Source organism: Suncus etruscus, chromosome 16, assembly GCF_024139225.1.
Source record: "Suncus etruscus isolate mSunEtr1 chromosome 16, mSunEtr1.pri.cur, whole genome shotgun sequence".
NCBI lineage: Eukaryota > Metazoa > Chordata > Mammalia > Eulipotyphla > Soricidae > Suncus > Suncus etruscus.
The window spans coordinates 295475-322651 of NC_064863.1; the positions used below are offsets into that span (position 1 = coordinate 295475).

The following is a 27177-nucleotide window of genomic DNA, read 5'->3' on the forward strand; positions in this document are numbered from 1 at the left end:
AGAACAACAAATCAGTCCTGGCCACCACGGCCATAGAGAACCTGCCTAGCCCCACGCCTCCAGATTACCAAAAGTGCCCAGGCCCAAGTTCTGAGCTAATGGAACTAGAATTTTCCTAACCTTGCATTATGCAATGCATCCTGTATTTTACTATGCAGGCATCTACAGTGGTGGCCCAAATGCAGGTACCTGTTTATAGAAATGTATTTTATACAGCATGTATCAGCGTGTAAAACTGGTACATCCCCGTCCCTTCAGAACAATTCTGACTGAATCATTACCTTTGCTTTGTTACTCGAAAAAAGTTATACAACTTTTAAATCCAATTGGAAAAGTCAATCAAACATGCACAGCAGGAAGAGTTCTTGGGCTTCAATTCATGGAACTTTTAACAGAGATCTAGCCAGAGAAACTGCCTCCAATAAGAGAATAAATCAAGGTAACTGCCTATTAAAAATAAAACTATCATGGTCTTCACTCATTTTGTAAAGCAGAACTAGATATGGAAAACATGAAATGCAGTCACAGGAACATGGGGAAGGCAACAGTCTACACCCCTTGCCATTTCAAGTGGGATCATCTACGTGGCTCCAACTTGACTAAAAAACAGGGCACAGTCTAAATTCAATCCCAACAATAAAAGACTTTCCGTTTTCTAAGTTGAATGGAAATAAGTATTCACATTTTTAAAAAATAATTTTTGTTCATTTTCTGGTTGTTTTATTTTAAAAAAAGACAACATGCTCAACATGGGGGAAAAATAATCACTGTCTGGGAGCAAATGGTGGTAGAAAACAATATTCCTAGGTCTCAATCCACTTCAAAAGTGAGCTCCTCATGGGATCTCACAAGGCCTAGGCTTCAAGACAACCTTCAAGCCTGTTCTTCAGAACACTCGACCCAACGCACTTCTGAAGCAGCTACCTCGTGTGGCCAGCCTTCAGTACCGGCGATATCCTCCTCCTCCTCCTCCTCCCCCATATGGATCTCCGTAACCCCGACCTCCATAGCCCCCTCTTCCACCATAGCCTCCTCCTCTGCCCCCATAATCCCCCCTGCCTTGGTAGCCACCTCTCCCACCTCCTCCCCAGCCACCACCCCCCCAGCCTCCTCCTCCACCGCCTCCTCCTCCTCCACCACCTCCCCAGCCGCCTCGCCCACCCCCTCCTCCTCCCCCTCGGCCCCCGCCACCACCCCACCCGCCCCTGCCACCCCCGTCTTGTCTCTTCTGCCACGGGGGCATCTCAGGGGGTGGTGGCTCGATTTCATTTGGTCTTCCGCCCCTGTCTGGCACCCTGCCCATCAGCACCTGTGAAGAAACGTTTCTTTCAGTATTTAATAGTTTGAAAGTTTAGGGCCCGGAGAGATAGCACAGCGGAGTTTGCCTTGCAAACAGCCGATCCAGGACCAAAGGTGGTTGGTTCGAATCCCGGGGTCCCATAGGGTCCCCCGTGCCTGCCAGGAGCTATTTCTGAGAAACGCCGGGTGTGGCCCAAAAACAAACAAACAAACAAACAAAAAGTTTGAAAGTTTAAATTTGGGACCAGTGAGAGTAGAGCAGGTAGGGTACCTGGCCCGCATACGGCTGACCCAGAGTCAATCCCTGGCACCCCAGGTGATCCCCTGGGCACAGCAGGAGTGATCTGAGCACAATCGAATGTGGCCCAAAGAACAAAATAAATGAAAGTTTCTGATTTACATAAGGATGCCTATAGCACTTAAGTTGCCCTGCTTGTTTGTTTAGGCCACACCGGCACCTTTCAGGAGTTACTCCTGGTTCTGCACTCAGGAATCACTTCTGGTGGGTTCAGGGGACACTGTGGGATGCCAAGGATCGAACTCCGGTCAGCTGCGTGCAAGGCTTACAACCCTACTCATTGTACTAAGACTTTTGTTTGTTTGTTTGTTTCTGGGTCACACCCGGCTCTACTCTCAGAAATCGCTCCTGGCAGGCTTGAGGGACCATATGGGATGCTGGCATTCAAACCACCGTCCTTCTGCATGCAAGGCAAAACGCCCTACCTCCATGCTATCTCTCCGGCCCCACAAGTTGCTATTTTTAACAAAGAACTAGAAGTCAAATACTTAAGGGCATGAAAGCCTCAAGAAGTTTTATAGTTGGAGAATATAAAACAATTTCTTTAGAATGTACAATTATTATTTTTTGTTGTGTTTTTTTTTGGGGGGGGGGGTCACACCTAGCAGCACTCAGGGGTTACTCCTGGCTCTATGCTCAGAAATCACTCCTGGCACGCTCGGGGGATCATATGGGATGCTGGGATTCAAACCACCGTCCTTCTGCATCTAGCAGGGATCTCAAACTCGCGGCCCGCGGGCGGTTTGTGGCCCTCCGTACATTTTGTGGCCCTGCCCTAGAGGAATCTTTTTTTGTTTTGTTTTGTTTTAGTTGTTTGGGTCACACCCCCCCAATGTTCAAGGCTTACTAATGACTTTACACTCAAGGATCACCCCGACTTTGCCTCCTGCGGCCCCCCGGTAAACTGAATTTGAGACTCCTGGTCTAAGGCAAAAGCCGTACAGCTGTGCTATCTCTCCGGCCCCGAGAACGTACTATTATTTATAAATAATCAGGAGTATTTCTGAAATTTAAGAGGTTACTAGTTTCTCATGTAAATTTGTTTCATAAGTTCTATATTAAATATAGAATTCATAACATTAAGAAAACTGTTACACAAAACTATCCAATATAAACTATATACTCCGCACTAATTCTTTATATCTCCTCATGTAACTGTACTTCCCATTGCCGCTGATTTGGTAAAAAATCATGTTTCTAAGTATTTTTGTTTTGTTTTGTTTTCGGGCCACACCCAGCAGCGCTCAGGGGCCACTCCTGGCTGTCTGTATATTTTATTTAGCATATATTAACAAATAGATGGAACATGGCTAATAAAATGATTATAACGGAAAATATCAGTGCAAAGAGATACAAACAAGAATTTGCAATGACCTATTCTTAAGAGGAACTTAAACTTACTTTCTATTATCTTGGTTGCTATATAATTGTAAAGAAAAGAAATATGGTATATTTCCTTCCCCGTGCTTTCTAATACTTTAAAATGTACACCCAGAAGAGGAGTTTAGGTGTGTCTGGTTTGGGGCCCACACACAGCAGTTCACAGGGCTGAGAGCTGTGCTTGGAAATTCCTCTTGGGGAACCACACATGGTCTCAGAGACTAAACCCAGGCAAGTCCTGTGGAAAACTAGCACCGAAAGGAGTTTTAATTAAACCCCAAACTTTCCTTTTTTTTTTTGTTTTGGTTTTTGGGCCACACCCGGCGGTGCTCAGGGGTTACTCCTGGCTGTCTGCTCAGAAAGAGCTCCTGGCAGGCACGGGGGACCATATGGGACACCAGGATTCGAACCAACCACCTTTGGTCCTGGATCAGCTGCTTGCAAGGCAAACGCCGTTGTGCTATTTCTCCGGGCCCAAACTTTCCTTTATTTTGAGGGGTGGGTGTTGGGGCTACAACCAGGAATCATTCCTGGTATGTGCTTGGATCATAGGCAGTGTTCGGATCAACTAGGGTCAGCCATAAGCAACTCAAGTGCCTTAACTCCTGATGATCTTTCCCTGCTCTAGCATTTCCCTCCTTTCTATAAAGATCTACTTTGCATACTGGTGAACAAATAAAGATGGCAGTGCCAAGGGTATCTCTGGCCATCACAGCCAAGAGAAAGTCAACACTTTCCAGAGTCAATTCCAAGAAAGGTAAAATAGTAACTGCTTCAAACAAAATAATTTTTGAATGACTTTGGTTCCAATTCCATTGATTCCCTAATCAAAACCATGGTTCTGTAATTTAAGTCATGAATGCAGAATAAAACACAACATTCTCACTGTGGGGTCAAGTTTAAAGTATGCAAGCATTCTTTTAAAGTCAATTTTATAACCTTTTTTGATTTAATTACGTCAAATGACCTAATTACAAAATCCAAAGCAACTTTTCTTAATTGTTATTCTTTTGAATTTCATCACCAAACATGTTATGTTGATTAGTAAATGAGGAAATAACTGACCTCAATTAATTAGAGGTAATTAAATAAACTCAAAAAAAAAAGACAATTTCACGTAAGTTGAACTTTTGACTCAGCAGGACTACATGAAAAATACTGGAACAAGACATCAAACGTGGGGCCGGGAAGGTGGCGCTAGAGGTAAGGTGTCTGCCTTGCAAGCGCTAGCCAAGGAACGGACCGCGGTTCAATCCCCCGGCATCCCATATGGCCCCCCCAAGCCAGGGGCGATTTCTGAGCACATAGCAAGGAGTAACCCCTGAGCATCAAACAGGTGTGGCCCAAAAACAAAAAAAACAAAAACAAAAACAAAAAACAAAAAAAAGACATCAAACGTATAAGGGCTAAATATTTTCAAGTAAACAGGAGATGGACTTTACACGGTAGGAAAGAGGCACAAACACCAATGCCAAGGCTCGCAAATATTAGCAAATTGACAATTCTTAATTTTTTTTTAATTTTGGGCCACACCCGGCTGTGCTCAGGGGTTACTCCTGGCTCTGTGCTCAGAAATCGCTCCTGGAAGGCTCAGGGCACCATATGGGATGCTGGGGATTGAACCGTGGTCTTTCCTGGGTTGGCCTCAGGCAAGGCAAATGCCATACCACTGTGCTATCACTCTGGTCTCTAATATGTTTTTTTTTAATTAAGTTCTAATTGTATTCGCATCATTTGTGAATGGGGCAGCATCCCATCTAGTAAACAGAAATTGTCAAAATTTGTCAAAAACTGCTTTCAAATACAATCCATCTATCTACCTGGGACGTCTTCCTCTAGCAAGAGCACCTTTTTCATTACAATGATAATAAGTAATGAGATGTAGTGTCTTAAAATAATGCAATCCCCTTGTGGTGCTTTGCTCTTCTGTTATAATTTCCAGAATGCATCATCTAATGAGTTACATACTAGTCAAATTGACAAGCATTCTATATTACTTTGCTGTGGCTGTTATAGTAAGGTATGAACTTAAGCTTAAGACCACTGTCAGAGAAAAAAGGAATACTCTGAATTAGGAAACTGAACCTCAAGTTCAAGTAATCAAAGTGATTTGATAATTTCCTCCAGTGGATTTCTCAACTGTAAATAATAGAATGTAGAAAGGCAGATAATGAATGTAGAATGAGACTGGTGGGTAGAGGGCAAATGGGGGGAGGGGGACGGGACTCAGCAGTGGTATATTGGTGGTGGGAAGAGGACACTGGTGAAGAGACTGGTGTTGAAACACTGAATGCCTGAAACCCAAAATGAGTAAATTTAAAACTTCATGGTGATTAAATAAAAAAATTAGAAATGTAGAATGATAGTAAATGATAGAAAATAAGCGCACATATAAATTATGTCAGCACAAGGGCCGGAGCAATAGCACAGCAGTAGCGCATTTATTTGGCTTGCACGCAGACAACTCAGGATGGACCCGGGTTTAATTCCCAGCATCCTATATGGTCCCCCAAGCCTGCCAGGAGTAATTTCTGAGTGCAGAGCCAGGAGTAACCCCTGAGCACTACCAGGTGTGGCCCCAAAACAAAAATGTTAGGAGCTGTAGCAATAGCACAGTGGTAGGGCATTCGCCTTGCACGCAGGCAACCCAGGATGGACCCGGGTTCAATCCCCAGCATCCCATATGGTCCCCCTGAGCCGGCCAAGAGCAATTTCTGAGTGCAGAGCTAGGAGTAATCCCCTGAGCGCTGCTGGGTGTGGCCCAAAGACAAAATATTTATGTTAGCACCCTGAAATGATTTATTTAGCATTTTAATGACAAAAGAGAATATTCATAGAAAGAAGGCAATTTTTGCTAGAGCTATAGATAAAAATAATTGATTTCTCATATTCAGATAAAAGTTTAGTTTAATTTATGAAAGTAGATTTTTAAATCAACACCCACAGAATAAAACAAACAGAAAGATGGGTCTCTCCATCATTCTATTTTCTAAGGGATCATTTTAAAAAAGATTAAAGTCCATAAAAACATCCAACAAAAATATTAAAAATGCATTTTCACTATACAAAATAAACCAACAAACCAACCTTATTGATGGCGCATGCTGTCTTCTCTCGGCTGGTGCCACTGCTTGTCCTAATGATTTTAGACAGATCTTCACGAGCAGCTAATAGATGGGCCAACGTAACTGTTGTTTTAGGCGACAGAGCATAGCGTTTCGGCTGATAAATTCTTGCGATATCATCTGTTTTTACCTAAAAGACAAAATGATCCCAAGAACATTTCAACTAAAAATGCATGGCAATCATAATCTTCAAAACATCAAATTGCCTGCTGACAAATTGCGTACAGAACTTAAAAAATAAGCCAACAGATGTTAAATAGTATATTACAGTAACATCATTAAAAAGGGAACACACAAAAAATATTTCATTCATATTGACTAAAAACAAAATATGTGGGGCTGGAGCAATAATACAGCAAGTAGTACTTGCCTTGCACACAACCAACCAGGATTAAATCCTCAGAATCCCATGTCGTCCTCTGAGCACCACCAAGAGTACTTCCTGAGAATCCCTGAATGTGGCCCAAACTCCTCAAAATTAATAAATTAAAAGGAAAAGCATAACTAAAATACTTAAAATAGCTTCACTAATATATATATTAGTGAAGCTATATATATATATATATATATATATATATAGGACTTTTAAGAAGAAAACATCAGTGAATCCCATAAAAACAAAAGGAAAACTTGGATAAATGGAGACAAAGTTTCTGGAATGGGACATGGAGTATTTTCAGTTTTCCCCAATTAGCTTATAAAAAGCATGGCACGCCTATCGAATTGGTTTGGGGAAGAATAAAATAGGGGAAAATAAATTCAAAAGTATTTCAAAACTAAATATACATATGAATAACTTAGATGAATAAGTTAGAGTTTTATAAAAGAGTTATGCCAGATACTAATGCATAATATATTAACATCTGTTGGTTACATCCTGTTTTACCCAAAACAAAGAATTTCCCTAGCCCCCTCCTTTCCACCCACCCCTTTTTACAAGGCTCACCTAGGCTGGATAAGCTCAAGATAGGTGCTGGGGGGTGGTCACACCTGGCAGCACTCAATAGGTACATTATTTTTTTTTTAAATATGGAACACTTCAGGAATTTGTGCGTCATCCTTGCGCAGGGGCCATGCTAATCTTCTCTGTATTGTTCCAATTCTAGTGAATTTGCTGCCGAATCAAGTACTCAATGGGTACTTTTGTCTATCACTGGATCCTCCCCACCCAGTTGTGGATTGAGCCAGTTGAGAGAGAGGTCGGCCTGGTGGGCTTAGTGCCAGGAAGCAGCTAGAAGGCAGTCCATTCCGTGCCTTTTCTATCATGAGTGCCTTGGTTTATTACTTCTCGAGCAACCCTGAATGAGACCCATTCTCCAGGGAATGCATTACAGCAAGTGGATTCTTGCAATCATCATTATCTAAACGGGGTATACTCACTGTTTGTTTTTGGCTTTTGGGCCACACTCAGCGAAGTTCTGACTTACTCCTGGCTTTATACTCAGGAATCACTTCTAGCAGGCTAAAGGGGCTATGGGGTGCACATCAATTCGGGTCTGTCACAGGCAAGGCAAGAACCCTGCCCAGTGCACTATTTTTACAGCCAGGATAGATTATTTTTTTTAAATGAGATTAGAATGAGCTGCTGGTTATTTATAAAAGTAAGGTACGGCATGTAACAAACAAAATAAAAGGCTTATTGTTTAAAATTTTGTTTTTAGCAAAAAAGAAACCTTGAGTATTTTTAAAATATATTAAAAACTTTACACATCAAATGAAAAATTCAAAAGAAAATATGGTCTTTCTTCTTGCTTTTTGGGCCATACCTGGTGGCACTCAGGTTACTCCTGACTCTGAACTCAGATGTCTTGGGGAGCCATATGAGATGCTGGAGATCCAACCTGTGTCAGCAGCATGTAAGGCAAACACCCTACCAGCAGTGTTATTGTGCTATTGCTCCGCTCTGGTCAAGATCAATACTTTCAACAAATAAAACTAGCCAACTTCCTCAGCATATAAAAAGATCAACATAGGGCTGGAGCACATAGGTAGAGTGTTTGCCTTGCACAGGGCCAAGCCAGGTTCAAGCCCACTCCCAGCCAGGAGTAATTTCTGAGTGCAGAGCAGGAGGAACCCTGAGTGCAGCTGGGTGTGCCTCCCCCCCCAAAAAAAAAGGCTCAGCATTAAGGGGAACAAGACCCGACAGAAAATGTTTAAAAGAGGCAATTCAAATGACTATTAAAATAACGAAAAGTTCAACTCTACAGAAATAGAAAAAAGAATTTACTTTATAACATCAAATCAGCTATATAATTTATTATGCTCTAAATACTAAAGATACTAAAGTAAAAACAAAATTTAATTTACCCTGTCAGCAGGTCTTTAAAACTTTCTAAAAATTAATTTCCCCAGTGAATCAAGATCATCATCTTTGACAATAAATTTCCATTTAGAAATGTATAATGAGGAAAGCCAGAGCAATAGCACAGTGGTAGGGCATTTGCCTTGCACACTGCCAACCTTGGATGGACCCAGGTTCGATCCCCAGCATCCCATATGGTCCCCCAAGCCTGCCAGGAGCAATTTCTGAGCACACAGCCAGGAGTAACCCCTGAGTGCTGCCAGGTGCACATACACACACACACCCCAAAAAAGAAAGGAACGTAACATGAGAATATATACTTTGGGGGATAGTACAAAAGGTAGAGTGCTTGCCTTGCACAGTCAACCAGGTTCAGTACTTCACATGGAGCCCTGAAAAGTATCAGGAATAAGCTCTAAGCACAGCCAGGTGTGCCCCACTTCTTAAAAACAAAGATAAACTTTGAGGGCTGGAGAGATATTACAAGGGCTAAGTTATTTGCCTTGCATGTGTCCAGCCCGTTGGAGCACTGGCCACTGAAACTGCATATGGTTCCCCGTGCACTAACAGGAGTGAGCCCTGAGTAGAGTCCAGAGTAGCCCCTGAGCACCACCATGTGTAACCCATCTATTCCCCAAATACACACCGTAGTATTTTTGGTAGTGATAGAGGAGACGTGTATTAAAGATATAACGTCATTTAAATGAGAATGTATTCCAAAAAAATCGTACTATTCTGAAAGGCCAGAAAGGTGTCCTGAGCCAGAATGTATGCTTTGTATGCAGAGAATCTAATCTCCAGCAATGCATGATCTGCTGATACTACCAGGAGCTACCCCCAAACAAGCCTGAAGCCCCTGAACTCCACCAGTATGACCAGTGTCCCACCTCTCCCCATACATACACACACATAAAAAGATACTGAAAGGATGTACCATTAGCGCTGAAGAGATGGTACTGGAAATAAGGGACTTAACCTTGCAGGTGACCAATCCTGATTCGATCACCAGCCCTGGATATGGTCCCCCTGAAAATTATCAGGGGTCTCTCCTAAGTACTGTACCAGAAATAGGCCTGAGCATGGTTGGGTCTGACCCTTAGCTGGGAGACAACTTACTGGGTAGAATGTCCTGAGTTTTATCCCCAGCACCATGTCCTAGGAGCCCAGCAATGTCATGTGTGTCTCTGATATCCCCAGCATAACTGAGCTGACTATACTATTACCCAAACATGGAACCATTTAGACCACAATGTCAAACTATGTTCACCAGGAGAGGAATCAATGTCCTCATATTCTGGCAAGAAATGCCCTCAAAAGGAAAATTCGCCCAACTCCAATAATTTCCGATGTCAACAATTCCTAAAAATGATTGTAGTTCTCAATTACTTTTAAGTACCAGGATCTTCAATATGAACAGCCAAAGACCACTATTCATTTGAAGGAAGTCACAAGACCAAGGAAAACAATCAATCATCCTGATGGTGATAAAAATTATTAGCATTATTTGAGAAGATAGAACATCCATAAAACAAGAAAAACAAACAAACTTTAAGAAAAGGAAAACTTGGGGCCGGTGAGGTGGCGCTAGAGGCGCTAGCCAAGAAAGGACCGAGGTTTGATCCCCTGGCGTCCCATATGGTCTCCAAAAGCCAGGGGCAATTTCTGAGCGCTTAGCCAGGAGTAACCCGTGAACATCAAACGGGTGTGGCCCAAATAAAAAAAGGAAAGAAAAGGAAAACTTAAGACCCCAATTTATGTGAAATAAATGGCAGCAGAAACAAAATTTAATATCAAAATTGAAGACATCTGCAAAAAAATGAATCAAAAAGGGGAGAAAGAAGGGCTCATTCTTCAAACCCATGTTCTACCTTGAACATGCATCTCGAGATAACAGCTTGTTCCTCTCTTTGTTTGCCTCGTTTCAGTTTGGAGAAGACCATGTTTTCTCCTGAACTTTCCCCTTTCTCTCCTCTCATAGCTTTCTAAGAAAGTTTCAGCAAAAACTAACATTCTTCACCAAAAGAAAAAAAAAGGAAATAAAGTAGAATCAGAGAAACAAACTTAGCAGTATATATCCAAGCCAGAATTAGAAGACAGAAGGGAAGAAATTAATGAAAAGGTAAAAGGTTAAAGATTAAAAGCTAAACCTAGTAGTTAGTACCTTGAAAATAAAGGGCTCAAACCCACATACACTGTGAATTTTCAGACCTTCAAAGATAAAAAAATAACCTAAAAGCTTCTAAAAAAGTAACAAATAAAGGTTACCTAAAAGGGAAAACAGCAGCTCAAGAAATCTGGAAATTTTCCCACTCTTCATTTTTCAATGGAATACTATTCACAAACTTAAGGTACTTTCAAACATTCGTTCTATGTGGACTTACCCTCATATCATATCCTACTTTCTTGATTCGATACTGATTTATATCTAACACTGTCTCACATAATGGCCATTCTGTCAAATATATTATTTGGGGAATAAATTAAGATATTAACAAAGTAAGAACTCTATAAGACCAGTATCAATACCATATGAGAACTGTAGTTGTCCTGGACATAGTTGGTCACTTCAAATCATGATCAACTGCAAAGTATCTCAGATATGTAATAGCCATAAGTGCTGCCACAGAGCACCACCTACAGGACACAAGAGGGAAATCAGCTTTACCTTAGCTCTATCAGACCACCCAAAGGACTGGACAGTCACATCTAAACGCTTCATCAACATCCGTCGACGGCACTCATATTCACAGGAAAGGGCATCATTTATTCGTTCCAATTGCTCCTAAGTAATTTGGAAACAAAAATCCTAAACTTTAGACTCTTATTAGACACAAGTATATTTGTAAATTCTGAGGAATACTTTTTCACGGATGTGAAAGATTTGGTCTTCTTGATTATTTTCTGATCCCACAAGACTACAGTAATTAAATGACTGAATACTTGCTAAAACATTTAAGATATTCAGAAGTTTATATTTATGTATCAAACAACAATCCCAGTCTTATTTTGCTTAATATCTTCTACCAACAAGGATAGAAAATATCATAAACTTAACTCATTTCAACATGGTACTATTAAACACCTTTAGTCACCTATTTTTCTACTTATGGTTCCAAAATAACAACAGTATGCTACAAATCGTAAAATCTAGACATCCACTTTTAATATTAATTTGTATTTAGGAGCTGGGAAGACAGCACAAATAGCAGGATAGATGCCAAGCCTGGGTTCCTCAACACCACGAGGTGTGGTCCTGGTGGGCCGTCACACCACTGGGCCATGCTGGGTCAACCTCTCATAGGGATTAACCCCAATCCCCCAATGCTGCCTGTGGCCACTATGAAAAGCTTAAGTTATGATGCAGCACTTTGTCCATCCAGCCCTTGCTCGGTCAAGAATCACAAGGAAGAATCCCACCCACCACCAAATTAAAAATTTGGGTATTCAAAAATTTGATTACATAAAAGAAGAGAATTTACCGCCTGCTCCAGATTTAAATCTATTTTCAGCAGTGGTTTTCCAACATGACTTCTCTGGACTTTGGAAAGAATATCTTTCACCTAAAAATAAATATAAAATACAGTTTATAAATATGTCTATTCCCAATTTAAAACAATATTATATTTTTAAATAAATATTTAAGCACCATGATTACAAGTATGTTTTGTAGTTGGGTTTCAGTCATAAGCAGAATACCCCCCTTCACTAGTTCAACATTCCCACCAACAATGCCACCCCTCTTCCCCCACCCACCTGTATTCGCGACAGGCATTCTACTTCTCTCATTTTTTAACATCGTCATGCTAGTTGTTAGTGTAGTTATTTCCCTAATAGCGTCCACCACTCTTTGGGGTGAGATTCAAATTGTGAGGCGGTCCTTCCAGCCCTTCTAGCCCTTAACTTTATTGTCTCTGGGCCTTATTACAGTATGCCTTTAATTTTTCTTAAAACTCATTGATGAGTGAAACTATTCTGTGTCTATCTCTCTCTCCCTCTGACTTATTTCACTCAACATAATAGATTCCATGTACATCCACATATATAGGAAAACTTCATGACTTCATCCCTCCTGATGGCTGCATAATATTCCATTGTGTATATGTACCACAGTTTCTTTAGCCCTTCATCTGTTGAAGGGCATCTTGGTTGTTTCCAGAGTCTGGCTATTGTAAATAGCTCTGCAATGAATATAGGTATGAGGGAGAGATTTTTGAACTGTATTTTTGTGTTCTAGGGTATATCCTTAGGAGTGGAATAGCTGGAGCATATGGGAGTTCAATTTCCAGTTTTTTGAGGACTCTCCATATAAAACAATATTATTCTTGCCTACAGTATTTCAATGCCAGGAATAACCACAGAAAAAATTATGAAAACACACCTCCCAATCCTAGGAAAAGCATTATCACTACAACATAGACTTTTTACAAGACACATTAATTAAATCCAATTAAGTTAAAACAGACATTTTCTAGAATAACTAATGTGTGGAGCCCAGGGATATAAACTCAAAGGGCTGGCGCACATGTTGTGCATGCAGCAGACACAGTTCAATTCCCAGCACCGCAGGGTCCTCCAAGTACCACCAGGAACAACCAACCCCAAAGGACCGGACCAACAAGAGCTCTCAAGAACTTCAAGGGGTGGCCCCAAAACAAAATGAAACAATAACAGCAAACACAGAAAGCTACAAATAGGCTTTAGTATGAAAATGACTGTTTTACATGAAATAATTATGGAGTTTCTTAAGATACTATTTAACAGTAAATGCTTATGTTTGCTGTTCACAAGACTGTATTTACACTTAAACAATTTCAAACTAGAAGACGATATTTATATTCTCTAATGACTGAAAAAAAGTACCCAAAACCATCACATGTTGAAGGAAATGAACAAGAAAATTTCTGCTTTTGACAAAATGAAAAAGGCAGTTTTTTTTAAGTAAATGTTGGCCCACAACGGCCATATTACCTGTCCGTGTTTAAGCAGAAGCACTGTAGCTTTCTTCAAGCAGATTAAAGAGAAGTTTGGGAATATTGTGAATACTAACAATAAACACCAATAGGAAAAGTTTCTTTGGGATCAATGTGTGTGTAGACATAACTGAAACTTAGGAGCCCAGAAATGTCAATGTCTCGAGTTGAATAGTTCCCAACATTTCAGTCAACACGGGGCGGGGGATACCTCTGAATAAATTAACCTCAGAATAGTGTTTCTGAACTGGAATTCACAAATCCTTTTGTTTTGTAAGTTACCAAAACAAAATATTCTGGATACTAGCTTTTATTTTAATGATATTAATAATCTTACATTAAGACACATCTCTTTTAGTTTATGAATTATCAACAAAAGAGATCTTTATTTGAGGCATGTAAAAGCAGCTTGTCTGAAAATAGAATGCTTTTTATTTATTATTTTTTGGGGTCATACATCAACCACTGATGCTCAGGAGTTACTCCTGGCTCTGTACTCAGGAATCATTCCTGGAGATATTCCAGAGACCACCTGGGCTGCCAGGGACCGGACTCAGATTGGCTGTGTGCAAGGCAAGCACCCTACCCCATGTGCATTTGGTCCCTAAAATGGGATTTTAGCACCTATTCTTGCAGTGAGACTTTTCCTTAAAAATAAAATCAGTTGGGCTGAAGTGATAGCACAATAGGGAGGATGCTTGGATGCTTGCCTGGCACATGGCCAACCAGGCTTAACCACCAGCATCCCACAAAGTCCCTTAAGCAACAACCAGGAGTTGGTGAGTTGTCTGAGTGCAGCCAGGAATCAACCAGGTGTGGCCTCCAAACCAATAATAAAGAAATAAAATAAATTAAGTAGAACCTGTTTATTCCACTAGAGCAGCCATTCTCAACTGAGAGCCACCAAGTAAAAGATCATACAAAAGGGGGTGCAGAGAGTGAAATCAGGGAGCCAACAGGTAGGAAAGTGGGAGTGAGGGGTCACAGAAAGGGACGTACAGGTGGGCAAAGTCTGAGAAACACTGGTCTATGAAACCTAGGGACTAGCCTGGACTTAGGCCTGTGCATGGCATCCTTGTTTTAGAAGTATGGCTCAACTGGGAACAGAAGTAGTTTAATAACTGGAAAACAATTAAAAATGCTCCAGGTCTACAGCTTGTGGTTGTTTTTAACTCTTCCATCCATCTATTCATTATAGAGAAAACCTTGCTAAACAAACACCCACTAGAAACTACTAGTACACTGCCAAAAAAAGCAAATCCCAATTCTATAAATTCCTGGGGGGGGGGGGGAATTAAGGTAGCCTTTGATTTTTGTAGGCTGACACCATGCTATTCATTACATGTGTATTAGAGTTTTGCTCAGAAAAGGAATTCTTAATTTACAATATCTATCACAACAAACTGTTGAATAGCTTAAGAGCACACGCTCACTCTTTGGGTCTAATTCCTACTAGTCTCTAGCCCTGGAGGCCCCTCCGACGCCCCAGGATTGCTGGGGGCAGCCTTCAAGGGCCCTTCCCCCAGCTTCAGACCATGGAGGGTGGCCATGATGGCCCATCCAGAGCTCTAGGATTGAACTACTATCCAGGTTAGCTGAATATCACTGGAAATGGTCCCAAGAATTCCTGAAATACTATTTGAGAGGTCACCTGAAAAAACAATTTTTGATATTTTTTCAAAAGATCTAATTCCGGGGCCGGAGAGATAGCATGGTGGCAAGGCGTTTGCCTTGCATGCAGAAGGACAGTGGTTCAAATCCCAGCATCCCATATGGTCCCCCAAGCCTGCCAGGAGCAATTTCTGAGCGTAGAGCCAGGAGTAACCCGAGCGCTGCTGGGTGCGATCGAAAAACAAAAAACAAAACAAATCTAATTCCTAGGGGCCAGAGTGAAAGCACAGTGGGCAGGCTGCTTGTCTTGCACATGACCAACCCAGGTTCAATCCCTGGCATTCCATATAATTAAGCACAGCCACGAGTGGTTCCTAAGTGCAGAGCCAGGACTAACCTCTGAACATTGCCAGATATGACCAGCCCCAAAAAAGTTTAAATGAAGCTTACCACAAAGAGTGATGAGTTCAATTAGAGAAATAACTACACTGACAACTACTATGACAATGGTAATGAGTGAAAGAAATAAGAATGCCTATTTCAAAGACAGGCATCGGTTGGGGAAATGGGAAGTGGGTGGTATTGGTGGCGGGAACATTACACTGGTGAAGGGGGGTGTCTTTTTCTTTTTTTTTTAATAACTAAAAACCAACTACAAACATGCTTGTAATAATGGTGCTTAAATAAAGATATTTTAAAAAAGAAAAATTGTAAATGAAAAATCTATTTCCTGGGGACCGGAGAGATAGCACAGCAGTAGGGCACTTGCCTTGCATATGGCCAACCCGGGAGGGACCTGATTCAATTCCCAGCATCCCATATGGTCCCCCAGATTGCCAGGGGCCATTTCTGGGTGCAGAGCCAGGAGTAACCCCCTGAGCACCACTGGGTGTGGCCCCAAAACCAACCACCAGCCTGCCAGGGGCCATTTCTGGGTGCAGAGCCAGGAGTAACCCCCTGAGCACCGCTGGGTGTGGCCCCAAAACCAACCAATCAACAAGTAAAGTTTAAAAAAAATCTAATCCCTGAATATTTTAGGCAAATTGGATATTAAGTCCAAATTCAAAATTTATTTTATATGGATTGATGTCTCTTCAATTGTGTAATAAAGTTTAAAGAAATACTTTTTTAATTTATTCTGAACCCCCCAAGCCTCACTTACCTGCTTGCTACCACTGCTGTGGGATAGTGTTACAGATCCCACTCTGAGGGTTATACCCAAAGGGAACTTGACACACAAGACACTCAACCGCTGCTCAACAACTGCACTCTAAAACTTTCCTTTTCATACTTTCCCATGTTGTATTCAGCTTAATTTTGAGGAGACCGAAATAGGATACCTTTGATTCCACTTGGGTTAGCATGAGCGGAAGGTCAGAAGTTGTTGACTTGGCTACACCAACAGCATCACAGATAGCTTGGATTTCCTGATGAATTTCATTACTTTTATCTACTGGACAGTTTTTATGTTTCTTGCTCTGTTGTATCTGTAAAGCTTGAAGTTCTGTGCTTAAAAATACTGTAAGAAAAGGAAAAGAAAAAGAAGTGTTAAAATGTACACAAATTCTTTTAAAATCCCACTTCTGGGTAAATACCCAAACAATTGAAATCAGGATTTCAAAGGAATTTTACTGACAATAGTCAAGATAAAGAAACAATTTAAGTGCCCTTCAATTAGAAAAAAAATCATAAAATGTAGTTTATTCAGCTGCAATAGAACACTCTTTTCCCTCTATGTGCCGCCCCACATCCTCTCCCCCAGCTGCCCTGCTATTCACCCTTTAAAAGGGGAACTCGACCATTGGCAGTCACAGATGAACTGGAGCACACAGTACAAAGGGAAATAAATAAGATACAGAAAGACAAATATAAAGTAGGCAAACTCATGAAACTCATGAAGCAGAATAGGATGGCTGCCAGAGCAGGGTAAAGGAAAAAATAACGTACAAATGACTAAGTCCTAGAGATCTACTTAACCTATTAGCTGTAAGCACTGTTAAGTACTAATATGCTTAAAAATACACAATGAGAAAGGCTTTAACTATCACTGTTTTCCTTCTTGCTGTAGCTGCTAACATGCTAAAAAACAATTTAACTATTTTTTACTAAATCTACACAGTTTGAGACCTTACGAAGTTTTAAGACAAATATATATCATACTGTTTGTGAGGTCTATATAAAGATCTTCTGATTTCAAAACTACAGTGAAACATCCTCTGTTCTAATAAGTGTTCAAAATTTAAACAGAACATGGATTAAAGTTCATCGTTTGTTGTTCTTTTTTTTTTTTGGGGGGGGGAGAGGGGGTCACATCCGGCAGCATTCAGGGGTTACTCCTGGCTCTACGCTCAGAAATCGCTCCTGGTAGGCTCGGGGAACCATATAGGATGCCAGAATTCAAACCACCATCCTTCTGCATGAAAAGCAAATGCCCTACCTCCATGCTATTTCTCCGGTCCCATAAAGTTCATGATTTTTTAATGTACAAATTGAAGTTCAGTCTAGTGTTCAAACTGTTAATGCAGTTAATGCATGCAGTGCAATACACTAAAAAAAGGCAGAGTGAAAAGGAAATTTTCTACCACAGATTCTTCTAAGGAATTAACCATAACTGATTTCTTGGGCATATTTTCACACTCAGCCTGGTTTGGATTATTTCATGTGACCCTGATTCAGACTCGTTCACCTGGGGTTGGAGATATAGCACTGGGGTGGTTTTACAAATAGTAACTCTGGCCTCCCATTAATAGCAATAGTTCATTAAGTCAATGACTATACTAAATGAGAGAAGTAGGAGGAAAACGAAAAAATGAGAAATGAACACACATTATTTTTTCCCAACCAAGTAGCAGAAATGTTTAACATATCTATTACTATCCAGAACTAAATACACTCATATACAATGGCTGTTCTAATGAAATAAACATTACTGACAGTAACAAGAGCCTCTGAGAGTATGTTTGTTTGTTTAGTCCCATATGCTCTACCCTTGGTTCAGCTTTGGAAGACAATGAAATGCTGGGGATATCCCAGCCCTTTGATCTATCTCCCTGGTCTTCACAGGATCCTTTTATAAATAGTATACACTAGAACAGAAATCTTTAATTAAAGAAATATTAGGAACTGATCTTTCAGGAAGAGAGAAATAAAACAATAGGTAGAGTGCTTGCCTTGCATGCAGGTGATCTGGGTTCAAAGCCCGCCATAAATGATCCCTGAGCATGGAGTCAGGAGTAATCCCTGAGCAATGCTGGGTGTGGCAAAAAAAACAAACAAAATCTTTCAAACGCTTTAGTGTTCATATGCTTTCAAAGTAGCATAAAATGAAACTGATTTAAGAGGAGACCAAATACAAATAAAGAGAACTAATACATGTTAGCTGTTTGCATACTGGTAATTGCTATCCAAATTGACCCAACAAAAATAAACTATACTAAAATTCAACTAGCTATGTTTGTTTGTTTGTTTGTTTTAGAAAAAACAAATCAGTATATTCCAAGTGCCTAAAACAGTTTCAGGTACATTCTATTTGTAGTTGGGTCAATAAATGTATGAGGCAACTTTTAGGGCATCTCCTTTTAATAAGCTATTTTTCAGTTTTAAGATTAAATAGGACTTTGGAGCACACCAACTTTAACACTCAAAACTCTAGATAAAGGTCAGAGAAATAGTACAGGGAGGGGTTAAACAGTGCTTACTTCGCATCTGGCAGACAAGGCCTCTATCCCTAGCATTATATAATGACTCCTGAGCATCATCAGGAGTGATACCTGAGAACTGCTAGGTATGTCAATCACCTAAAGGAAAAAATGTCACAAACACAAGGTATTCAATATAAATCACAAGGGCCAGAAAAGTTAAGATATGTAAGAATTCACTTTTATAAGCCAGCTTCATATTTTAATTCAAATAATAAAATCCTTTAATATACACAATACACAGTATTTCATAATAAAGTTCCAAAATATTAATTTAAAAACAAAGCTAGATCAAACTCAGGCATTTAAATATTCAAAGACAACTTACACAGAAGTTTCAAACAGTCATCCTTCTTTTTTAAACGGTCTTTGATATCTCCTGAAATGAGCACAGAATATGGGCATGCCATTTCTTTTAAAAATCCACTTATTTCAAGTTGGAAGCTCTCCAGATCATCTCTTCCTTTAAAAAGAAAAATCATAAGGTATTTACTGAATATTTACCATATAAAACAAACCACTAGCTGATTTTAACATTATAATTAATTCTGAACTTCGTTTCATGTTAAATCTTTACATATGTGGCCCCGAAGCTTAAAGGTAACCAACCACTGTCTACATGTAGAGAGTAACCCTTAAACTTAGATCTTAGTATTAACTATGAGTTTATATTTTTATACTGAATCCCTTAGTATTTTCCAAAGGACTTTCCATTAAAGCAAATTAAAAGTGAATTAAAAAAAGGAATTGTTTTTATGTCAGCAACTGAAATATCAAAAGTATCATTATCATTATAATCACTGATTGGTTTAAGCACCTACAACCCATTTCTGCTATATTTCTATGGAGTCAAAAATCAATGCAATTTCTTTTTTTTTTTTTTTTTTGGGGGGGGGTTTGGGCCACACCCAGTAACGCTCAGGGGTTACTCCTGGCTATGCGCTCAGAAGTTGCTCCTGGCTTGGGGGACCATATGGGACACCGGGGGATCGAACCGCGGTCCGTCCAAGGCTAGCGCAGGCAAGGCAGGCACCTTACCTTCAGCGCCACCGCCCGGCCCCTCAATTTCTAATTAAGACTATATAATATCATTATAAAGAACATATGGCATCTATTTTTAATTCACCTTATCTTACCTTAGTTCAAGCAATTAGGCAAGGGGCAAAAAAGTGTAAGTACACAAAACTTCACAAAAGGAAAAGTACTGTTACCTTTACCAAAAGCCTAAACTTTCTTTTTTCCTTTACCTGGCCTGAAGTTCTGCCAAAGATCCACAAGATCGCCAGATATCAAGATAGTAATGAAAAAGTAAATTTCTATAGTCAATACAGTATTTTGAAAGAAAAGTATTTCTATGCAACCTATATCCACAGCATATGTCTGGGAATAACACTTGATTTAGGACATGTACTTAAAAAGAACACCTTAGGACAGGGAGATAGCACGTGCCTGGCTTACACACAGCCAGAGGAGTCCAATCGAGGCATAAGCAGCCCTGCGCACCATAAATCAATGGCACTGCAACTCTAGGTCCAGCCTGGAGTCCCTGTAGGCTTCCAGTGGAGCCTCCTTGGAATACCCTCACACCCCTTAAATAACTGCACTGATTCAAAATCAGTAGGACTCAAAAAGTAAACTTGTTAACTATCCACATTCAGACTCCACATTTTCTAAAGAATAAATAAATAATTGCTTACAATTTTATACAAAGTTAAGAACAAAACTGAAGATTGAATTCCTTCACAAAGGTCACAGGAATAGTGAAGTTCTTCATATTAATGATTTTTCTTTATATAGTCAGTACATTCCAGATCAAATGGAAACCATAAGCTATTGTTCCACTTTATTACTAAACTAAAAACAGAAGTAAATAAAGTGCAGCGACAATACCAGCTGAAGTGATACTCTCTTCCAAGTTGCAAAGTGATTTTATCTCAGTGCCTAACCAAACACAGAGTTCAGAAAACTCAGGTGATGACAATCCATCCTCTGTGGCCTGGCTAAGGGCTTGCTCTTCTAACAGGGGTCCCTTATACCTAGGAAGAAAGACATAAAATGTTGTAAAAGTATAAAAACAAACAAGCAAAAAATCCACAGAAGCATTCTGTATTTCCAGGTCCTGCAGTTTTCTGGGTTTGTGCCACCAGCTCCTTTTTCTTAATGGTTACAAGGTTGTTCGTAATAGTTGTTTGCTTGTGAGTTTTCACAGATAAAGTTGTTCATGATCGACTTTTAGTCATACAATGTACATCAACCTTCCACACCAACAGTTTTCTGCAAACTTCCCCAGTTTCTCTCTCACCCTCCCTGAAGTCTTGGTATCTATACAGCTCTAAAAAAGAACTTAAAAACAATAGGGCCACTCCTAGCAGTGCTCAGGCCCATTGTGGGACCCCGCTATATAGTGTCAGATCAAACTCAAGGCCATATACATGCTAGGCATGTGTTTATATGTTCACTCTGCCCACTACTGACTTCTCCTGTGTCTAAACAGTGACTTAAAATTTAATAGCTGAAGTAAACTCTCCTCCATAATAGTGGTTCTTATTTGATAAAAGATTCTAGCAAATGTAATTTTTTTTTTAAATTTCTCTCCATGTTTTATTAGATGCTGTTAGCACAAAAAGTATAGATAGATAAATCATCATCATGGTAACATTGGTAGAAAGTCCCTACATTTCTTTGAAATGATAAGATCATTCAATTGAATGATCAAGTTTTTTTTTTTTTTTAACACCACCCATCACCAGTGCAACATTCCCATCACCGATGTCCCAAGTCTCCCTCCTCCCCACCCGACCCCCGCCTGTACTCTAAACAGGTTCTCAATTTCCCTCATACATTCTCATTATTAGGACAGTTCAAAATGTAGTTATTTATTCAACTAAACTCATCACTCTTTGTGATGAGCTTCCTGAGGTGAGCTGGAACTTCCAGCTCTTTTCTCTTTTGTGTCTGAAAGTTATTATTGCAAGAATGTCTTTCATTTTTCTTAAAACCCATAAATGTGTGAGACCATTCTGCGTTTTTCTCTCTCTCTCTGACTTATTTCACTCAACATAATAGATTCCGTGTACATCCATGTATAGGAAAATTTCATGACTTCATCTCTCCTGACAGCTGCATAATATTCCATTGTGTATATGTACCACAGTTTCTTTAGCCATTCGTCTGTTGAAGGGCATCTTGGTTGTTTCCAGAGTCTTGCTATGGTAAATAGTGCTGCAATGAATATAGGTGTAAGGAAGGGGTTTTTGTATTGTATTTTTGTGTTCCTAGGGTATATTCCTAGGAGTGGTATAGCTGGATCGTATGGGAGCTCGATTTCCAGTTTTTGGAGGAATCTCCATATCGCTTTCCATAAAGGTTGAACTAGACGGCATTCCCACCAGCAGTGGATAAGAGTTCCTTTCTCCCCACATCCCCGCCAACACTGTTTATTCTCATTCTTTGTGATGTGTGCCATTCTCTGGGGTGTGAGGTGGTATCTCATCGTTGTTTTGATTTGCATCTCCCTGATGATTAGTGATGTGGAGCACTTTTTCATGTGTCTTTTGGCCATCTGTATTTCTTCTTTGTCAAAGTGTCTGTTCATTGCTTCTCCCCATTTTTTGATGGGATTAGATGTTTTTTTTCTTGTAAAGTTCTGTCAGTGCCTTGTATATTTTGGAGATTAGCCCCTTATCTGATGGGTATTGGGTGAATAGTTTCTCCCACTCAGTGGGTGGCTCTTGTATCTTGGGCACTATTTCCTTTGAGGTGCAGAAGCTTCTCAGCTTAATATATTCCCATCTGTTAATTTCTGCTTTCACTTGCTTGGAGAGTGCAGTTTCTTCCTTGAAGATGCCTTTAGCCTCAATGTCCTGGAGTGTTTTACCTACGTATTGTTCTATATATCTTATGGTTTTGGGGCTGATATCGAGGTCTTTAATCCATTTGGATTTTACCTTCGTACATGATGTTAGCTGGGGGTCTAAGTTCAATTTTTTGCAAGTGGCTACCCAGTTTTGCCAACACCACTTGTTGAAGAGGCTTTCTTTGTTCCATTTAGGATTTTTTGCTCCTTTATCAAAAATTAGATGATTGTATGTCTGGGGAACATTCTCTGAGTATTCAAGCTTATTCCACTGATCTGAGGGCCTGTCTTTATTCCAATACCATGCTGTTTTGATAACTATTGCTTTGTAGTAAAGTTTAAAGTTGGGGAAAGTAATTCCTCCCATATTCTTTTTCCCAATGATTGCTTTAGCTATTCGAGGGTGTTTATTGTTCCAAATAAATTTCAAAAGTGCCTGGTCCACTTCTTTGAAGAAAGTCATGGGTATCTTTAGGGGGATCGCATTAAATCTGTACAGTGCTTTGGGGAGTATTGCCATTTTAATGATGTTAATCCTGCCAATCCATGCAAATGTAATTTTTTAAATTGATAAACTATAAGGGGGCTGGAGTGGTGGCACAAGCGATAGGGTATCTATGTTTACTCCTAGTTTACTAAGGGATCTGATACACTTTCAATAATGTATAAAAATTTCAATAATTGGGGCAGGAGCAATAGTGCAGTGGTAGAGCACTTGCCTTTCACGCAGCTGACCCAGGACAGATCTGGGTTCGATAGTGTCTCATATGGTTCCCCCAAGCCAGAGAGATTTCTGAGCACATAGCCAGGAGTAACCGAGAGTCACCAGGTGTGGCCCAAAAACCAAAAATAAAATAAAAATAAACTATAAGAGCCAAAGCACAGCAGGTAGGGTGATTGCCTTGAGTGCGGCCAACCCGGGTTCAAACCTCAGCATCCTGAGCCTGTCAGGAGTGATTTCTAAGGACAGAGCCTGGAGTACCCCTGAGCACCACCGGGTGGGGAAAAAATAAACACAACTATTTACAGAATGCCTTTTCCTTTTTGGGGTAGATACTGCCACCAAATCCAAGGATAGATGATAGATTAGATAGATATCTAGCTAGCTAGCTGATAGATAGATAGATAGATAGATAGATAGATAGATAGACGATAGATAGATAGATAGATAGATAGATAGATAGATAGATAGATAGATAGATAGATAGATATGTATATACATACACACACAAACACACACAAAGGAAATAATCCATTCCTGGATGGTGAGAAATCTTATGCCTTGGATCAAACCGAACACACAAAGGCAAGTTCCTTATCTCCCGTATTCTCTCTGGCATTCCCACTATTAAATGTGTTCAGCCCTAAATACTTTTAGCATTCTATGAAATATTTTAACTTGTCTGGTTACTTCCCTAACCAAGGTAAGTAAATTTTCCTAAGGAATTCACTTAAGTAAAAATGGCCATCTAGTTAGGGAGGTGGCTCTGTGGAAAAGCACATTCCTTGCATTGTATGAGATATAGGTTCAATCCACAACATTAAAAAAAAAAAAAAGATTATGAAACAGTTGTTGGGGAGCATGCAGGTGTAGAATGATCCCAGTAACTCCTAAGTAGCCCCTGAACAAAGCTGATCTGCCTGATCCTTCTAAAAACAAACCTTAAATCCTCGATTAATCACTGTTATTTCAACTAACTACCATTAATTAGGTCCAATTGAACCTACTTGGTACAGGTTAAGTAAGGTGAATGGAGGCAACGTGTATTATTATCGCAGCACAAAAGCAGTTAACAGATGAATCTTGGGAGAAAAGTTGAGGAACAGGGCAAAATGGTTCCCAGGCTTTGCAAAGGCTCTGGAAATTACCCCCCCCCCCCAAGAAATGCCACCACATGACCAGGCAAGCACTTGGGACAAGTTCCAAGACACAGGCCTTTAGCTTTTGCTCCCTCTGCCCAGGGGGGTGGTCTTGGTGCGTAATAAAATCTGCGGTTCTTCTCCATGAGGTGGAAAGCTCCAGACCACACCGGGTTTCACCCCCTCGAGTCTGGCCTAGATTCTCTTTCCTGCTCACACACACGCCTTACACTTTGCTTTGCATTTTGTCTTTCCCCAGAAGCAGAGACCATTATCTTGGAATTAACTTGGAGGGGAGGAAGAGAGAAGAGTTCAAAGACAACAAATGAACTAAAGAACAGAGAGACTGAAGACAGAATTCGGCTGAGACTGTGGCACGTCTCTTAATTTACCCCAGATCCCATAGACACATACATATAGACAGACAATGGCAATAGGACTCACGCACATACATAAACACACACACATATAGCACAATGGCAATAGGACATCTAACGGGGAAGTAACACACACACATATAAACACACAATGGCAATAGGACATCTAACGGGGAAGTAAGTGTTAGCGATGGGAAACAGCTTTCCCTCTGCCCAGTGTGTAAACCGTTCTTAGAGTAATACTAACACCCAGGTAATATGTAGCTAAAAAGAGGGAGAGAAGGAAGGAGGGAGAGGAAGAGATAGAGGGGAAGGAAGGAAGGAAGGAAGGAAGGAAGGAAGGAAGGAAGGAAGGAAGGAAGGAAGGAAGGAAGGAAGGAAGGAAGGAAGGAAATCAGACCCCTCTTTAACACTGTGTACAAAAGTCAGATCAATCTGGATTAAAGACCCGAACATAAGACCTGAAGCCAGAAGGTACAGAGAAGAAAATGTAGGCAGAAACACTCTATGTCACTGAAGTTAAAGTTATCCTCAAGGAAGAAACACCGCTGACCGAGCGGGTAGAAGAAAAGGTAAGCAAAGGGGGCTCCATTAAACTGAGAGAAGCTTCTGCTAACTCAAACAAAAAGGGGAGCCAGGTACGAAGACTGCACGCAGAATGGGAGAAACGAGTCGCCCATCAGCCTCTAATAAAGGGTTTATGAATCTAAGATACAGAAGGCACTGGTGGGGAGAGAGGGAGAGGGAGCGAAGGATGGAAGGAAAGGGGAAGAAATGAATGGGCGTGCAAGCCCAGGAAGGAATGAACGAATGTGCAAGTCCAGGAAGAAATGAATGAGCGTGCAAGTCCAGGAAGAAATGAACGAGTGTGCAAATCTAGGAAGAAATGAATGAGTGCAAATCCAGGAGCCCCTCCAAAAAGAAGAGCTGAACGAGTGAAGGAAGGAGCGAACGACGCATGCGGAGCCCCAGCCTCGGCCCGGCCCAGCCCAGCCCAGCCCGCGAGCAGCGGGGCAGAGCGGAGTGGGCGAGGGGCCCCGCCGCGCCCCTCGCTCGGACCGCCCCGGGCCCGCTCGCTCACCCCAGCGCCTCCAGCGTGTCCAGCACGTCCGCCTCCATAGCCGCCTCGGCCCGGGTCCCCGCGCGCTGCGCGTGCGCATGCTCACGCCGCGCTTCCGGCCCGCCGCGTCTGTCGTCCGTCCGTCCGCAGGAAAGCCTGCGCCCGCGCTAAGGTTCCGGGCCGCCCAAGCAAGGTTGCTTCCCTCCCCTCCCCTCCCCTCCCTTTCCCTGCCCTGCCCTGCCCTGCCCTGCCCGCTTGCCAGCTCTCTGGCTCGCCCTCCCGCTCTCCCGCTCTCCCGCTCTCCCGCACGCCCCCAGTTTCTGAGGCTGCTTTCTGGAGCAGAACTGAAATGCTCTTCAATGAAACGAAGAGGTTCTGCGTGTCAAAACATGCGTGCGTGCGTGTACACGTGTATGCATGCATATAGAAGCATGCATGTGTGTAGAACCGTGTGTGCACACGTATGCATGTAGAAACATACTTAATGCATGTAGAAACACAGACTTCTTGTTCTGGCCATACCTAGCAAGCAAGTTGTTATTCCATGAGGCTCTATCACAAGAAAAGGGGTAAAAAATAGTTGCTCTGAAAAAAAAAAAAAAAAGTGTTCCCATTATGTTCCTGTACATGCAGTTTTTACATCAGTCGTCATGACAATGATCCAACTTTCAGAAGATCATTTATAGCAAGAGAATCACTTGGTTATGAAATGGAGTTCAATGAAGTGATCAAGAGAATTTATTTGTAGGATTTGCAATTCTCTTAAACAGACATGTTTATAAGTCTATATACGTCTAGTTTTATAATTCTATATACAGACTATATTTGTATTGTTGACAGAAGATTAATGAGTGGTGCAGTGTATGATGACACCCAGCTATTAACCTAAAACAAAAGCACTCCCCCATTTCCCTCTTTCTGTTGAATATCTCCTTTGACATGGAAAAGCCCACCTGATTACTCTGCCCTGCCCTGCTCCACCCTGGTGGATTTTCTTCTGGGATAAGAAAAAAGGCCGTTTGGGCTGGCACTGGGAGCAGACACCACAAGGGAGAAATCACCAGAAGTCACTGACTCCATTTCTCTTTTCTGACTGGCTTGGCCTATTAATTCTCCATCTCTACCCTGCTTCTTCAGACCTGTCCTCCTGGGGTTAGAAAAACGGTGTGTGGAGATCACACAAACCATGGGTTTTACTGTACATACAAGAAAAAATACAAAGGACAAAGTAGGGTAACTGACACAAATATGTCTGTCACAAAACAATGACTGTCATTTGGGAACCACTGGCTCAGTGCCTGCTCATTGCTTTTCAGTTTCATGTCTCTTCCAGGTGAGGAT

The 27177-nt window shown here is 41.0% G+C and overlaps 1 protein-coding gene and 1 non-coding gene across 2 annotated transcripts; both read right to left on the bottom strand.

Annotated features, from left to right (window-relative positions):
* Nucleotides 1–940: 940 nt before the first annotated feature.
* Nucleotides 941–25896, bottom strand: FAM98B (family with sequence similarity 98 member B). The gene is made up of 8 exons (XM_049790037.1): nucleotides 25858–25896; nucleotides 20574–20719; nucleotides 19012–19146; nucleotides 16326–16504; nucleotides 11884–11964; nucleotides 11070–11186; nucleotides 6065–6232; nucleotides 941–1309 (listed from the first exon to the last, which is right to left on the bottom strand). The coding sequence occupies exons 1-8, from the start codon at nucleotides 25893–25895 to the stop codon at nucleotides 941–943; spliced, it is 1233 nt and encodes a 410-aa protein (XP_049645994.1). The 5' UTR covers nucleotide 25896.
* Nucleotides 7126–7228, bottom strand: LOC126033054 (U6 spliceosomal RNA). Its single transcript, XR_007504210.1, has one exon. It is a non-coding gene; the product is annotated as a U6 spliceosomal RNA (small nuclear RNA).
* Nucleotides 25897–27177: the final 1281 nt, after the last annotated feature.

Excerpts from the sequence above, each read along its gene's own strand:
- FAM98B (XM_049790037.1), bottom strand. The coding sequence starts at position 25,895 with ATGGAGGCGGACGTGCTGGACACGCTGGAGGCGCTGGG. Across the intron at positions 11,965-16,325 it reads TAACCCAAGTGGAATCAAAG|GTGAAAGATATTCTTTCCAA; the intron begins GTATCCTATTTC and ends ATTTATTTTTAG. Across the intron at positions 6,233-11,069 it reads GGTGGTCTGATAGAGCTAAG|GTAAAAACAGATGATATCGC; the intron begins GTAAAGCTGATT and ends TTTGTCTTTTAG.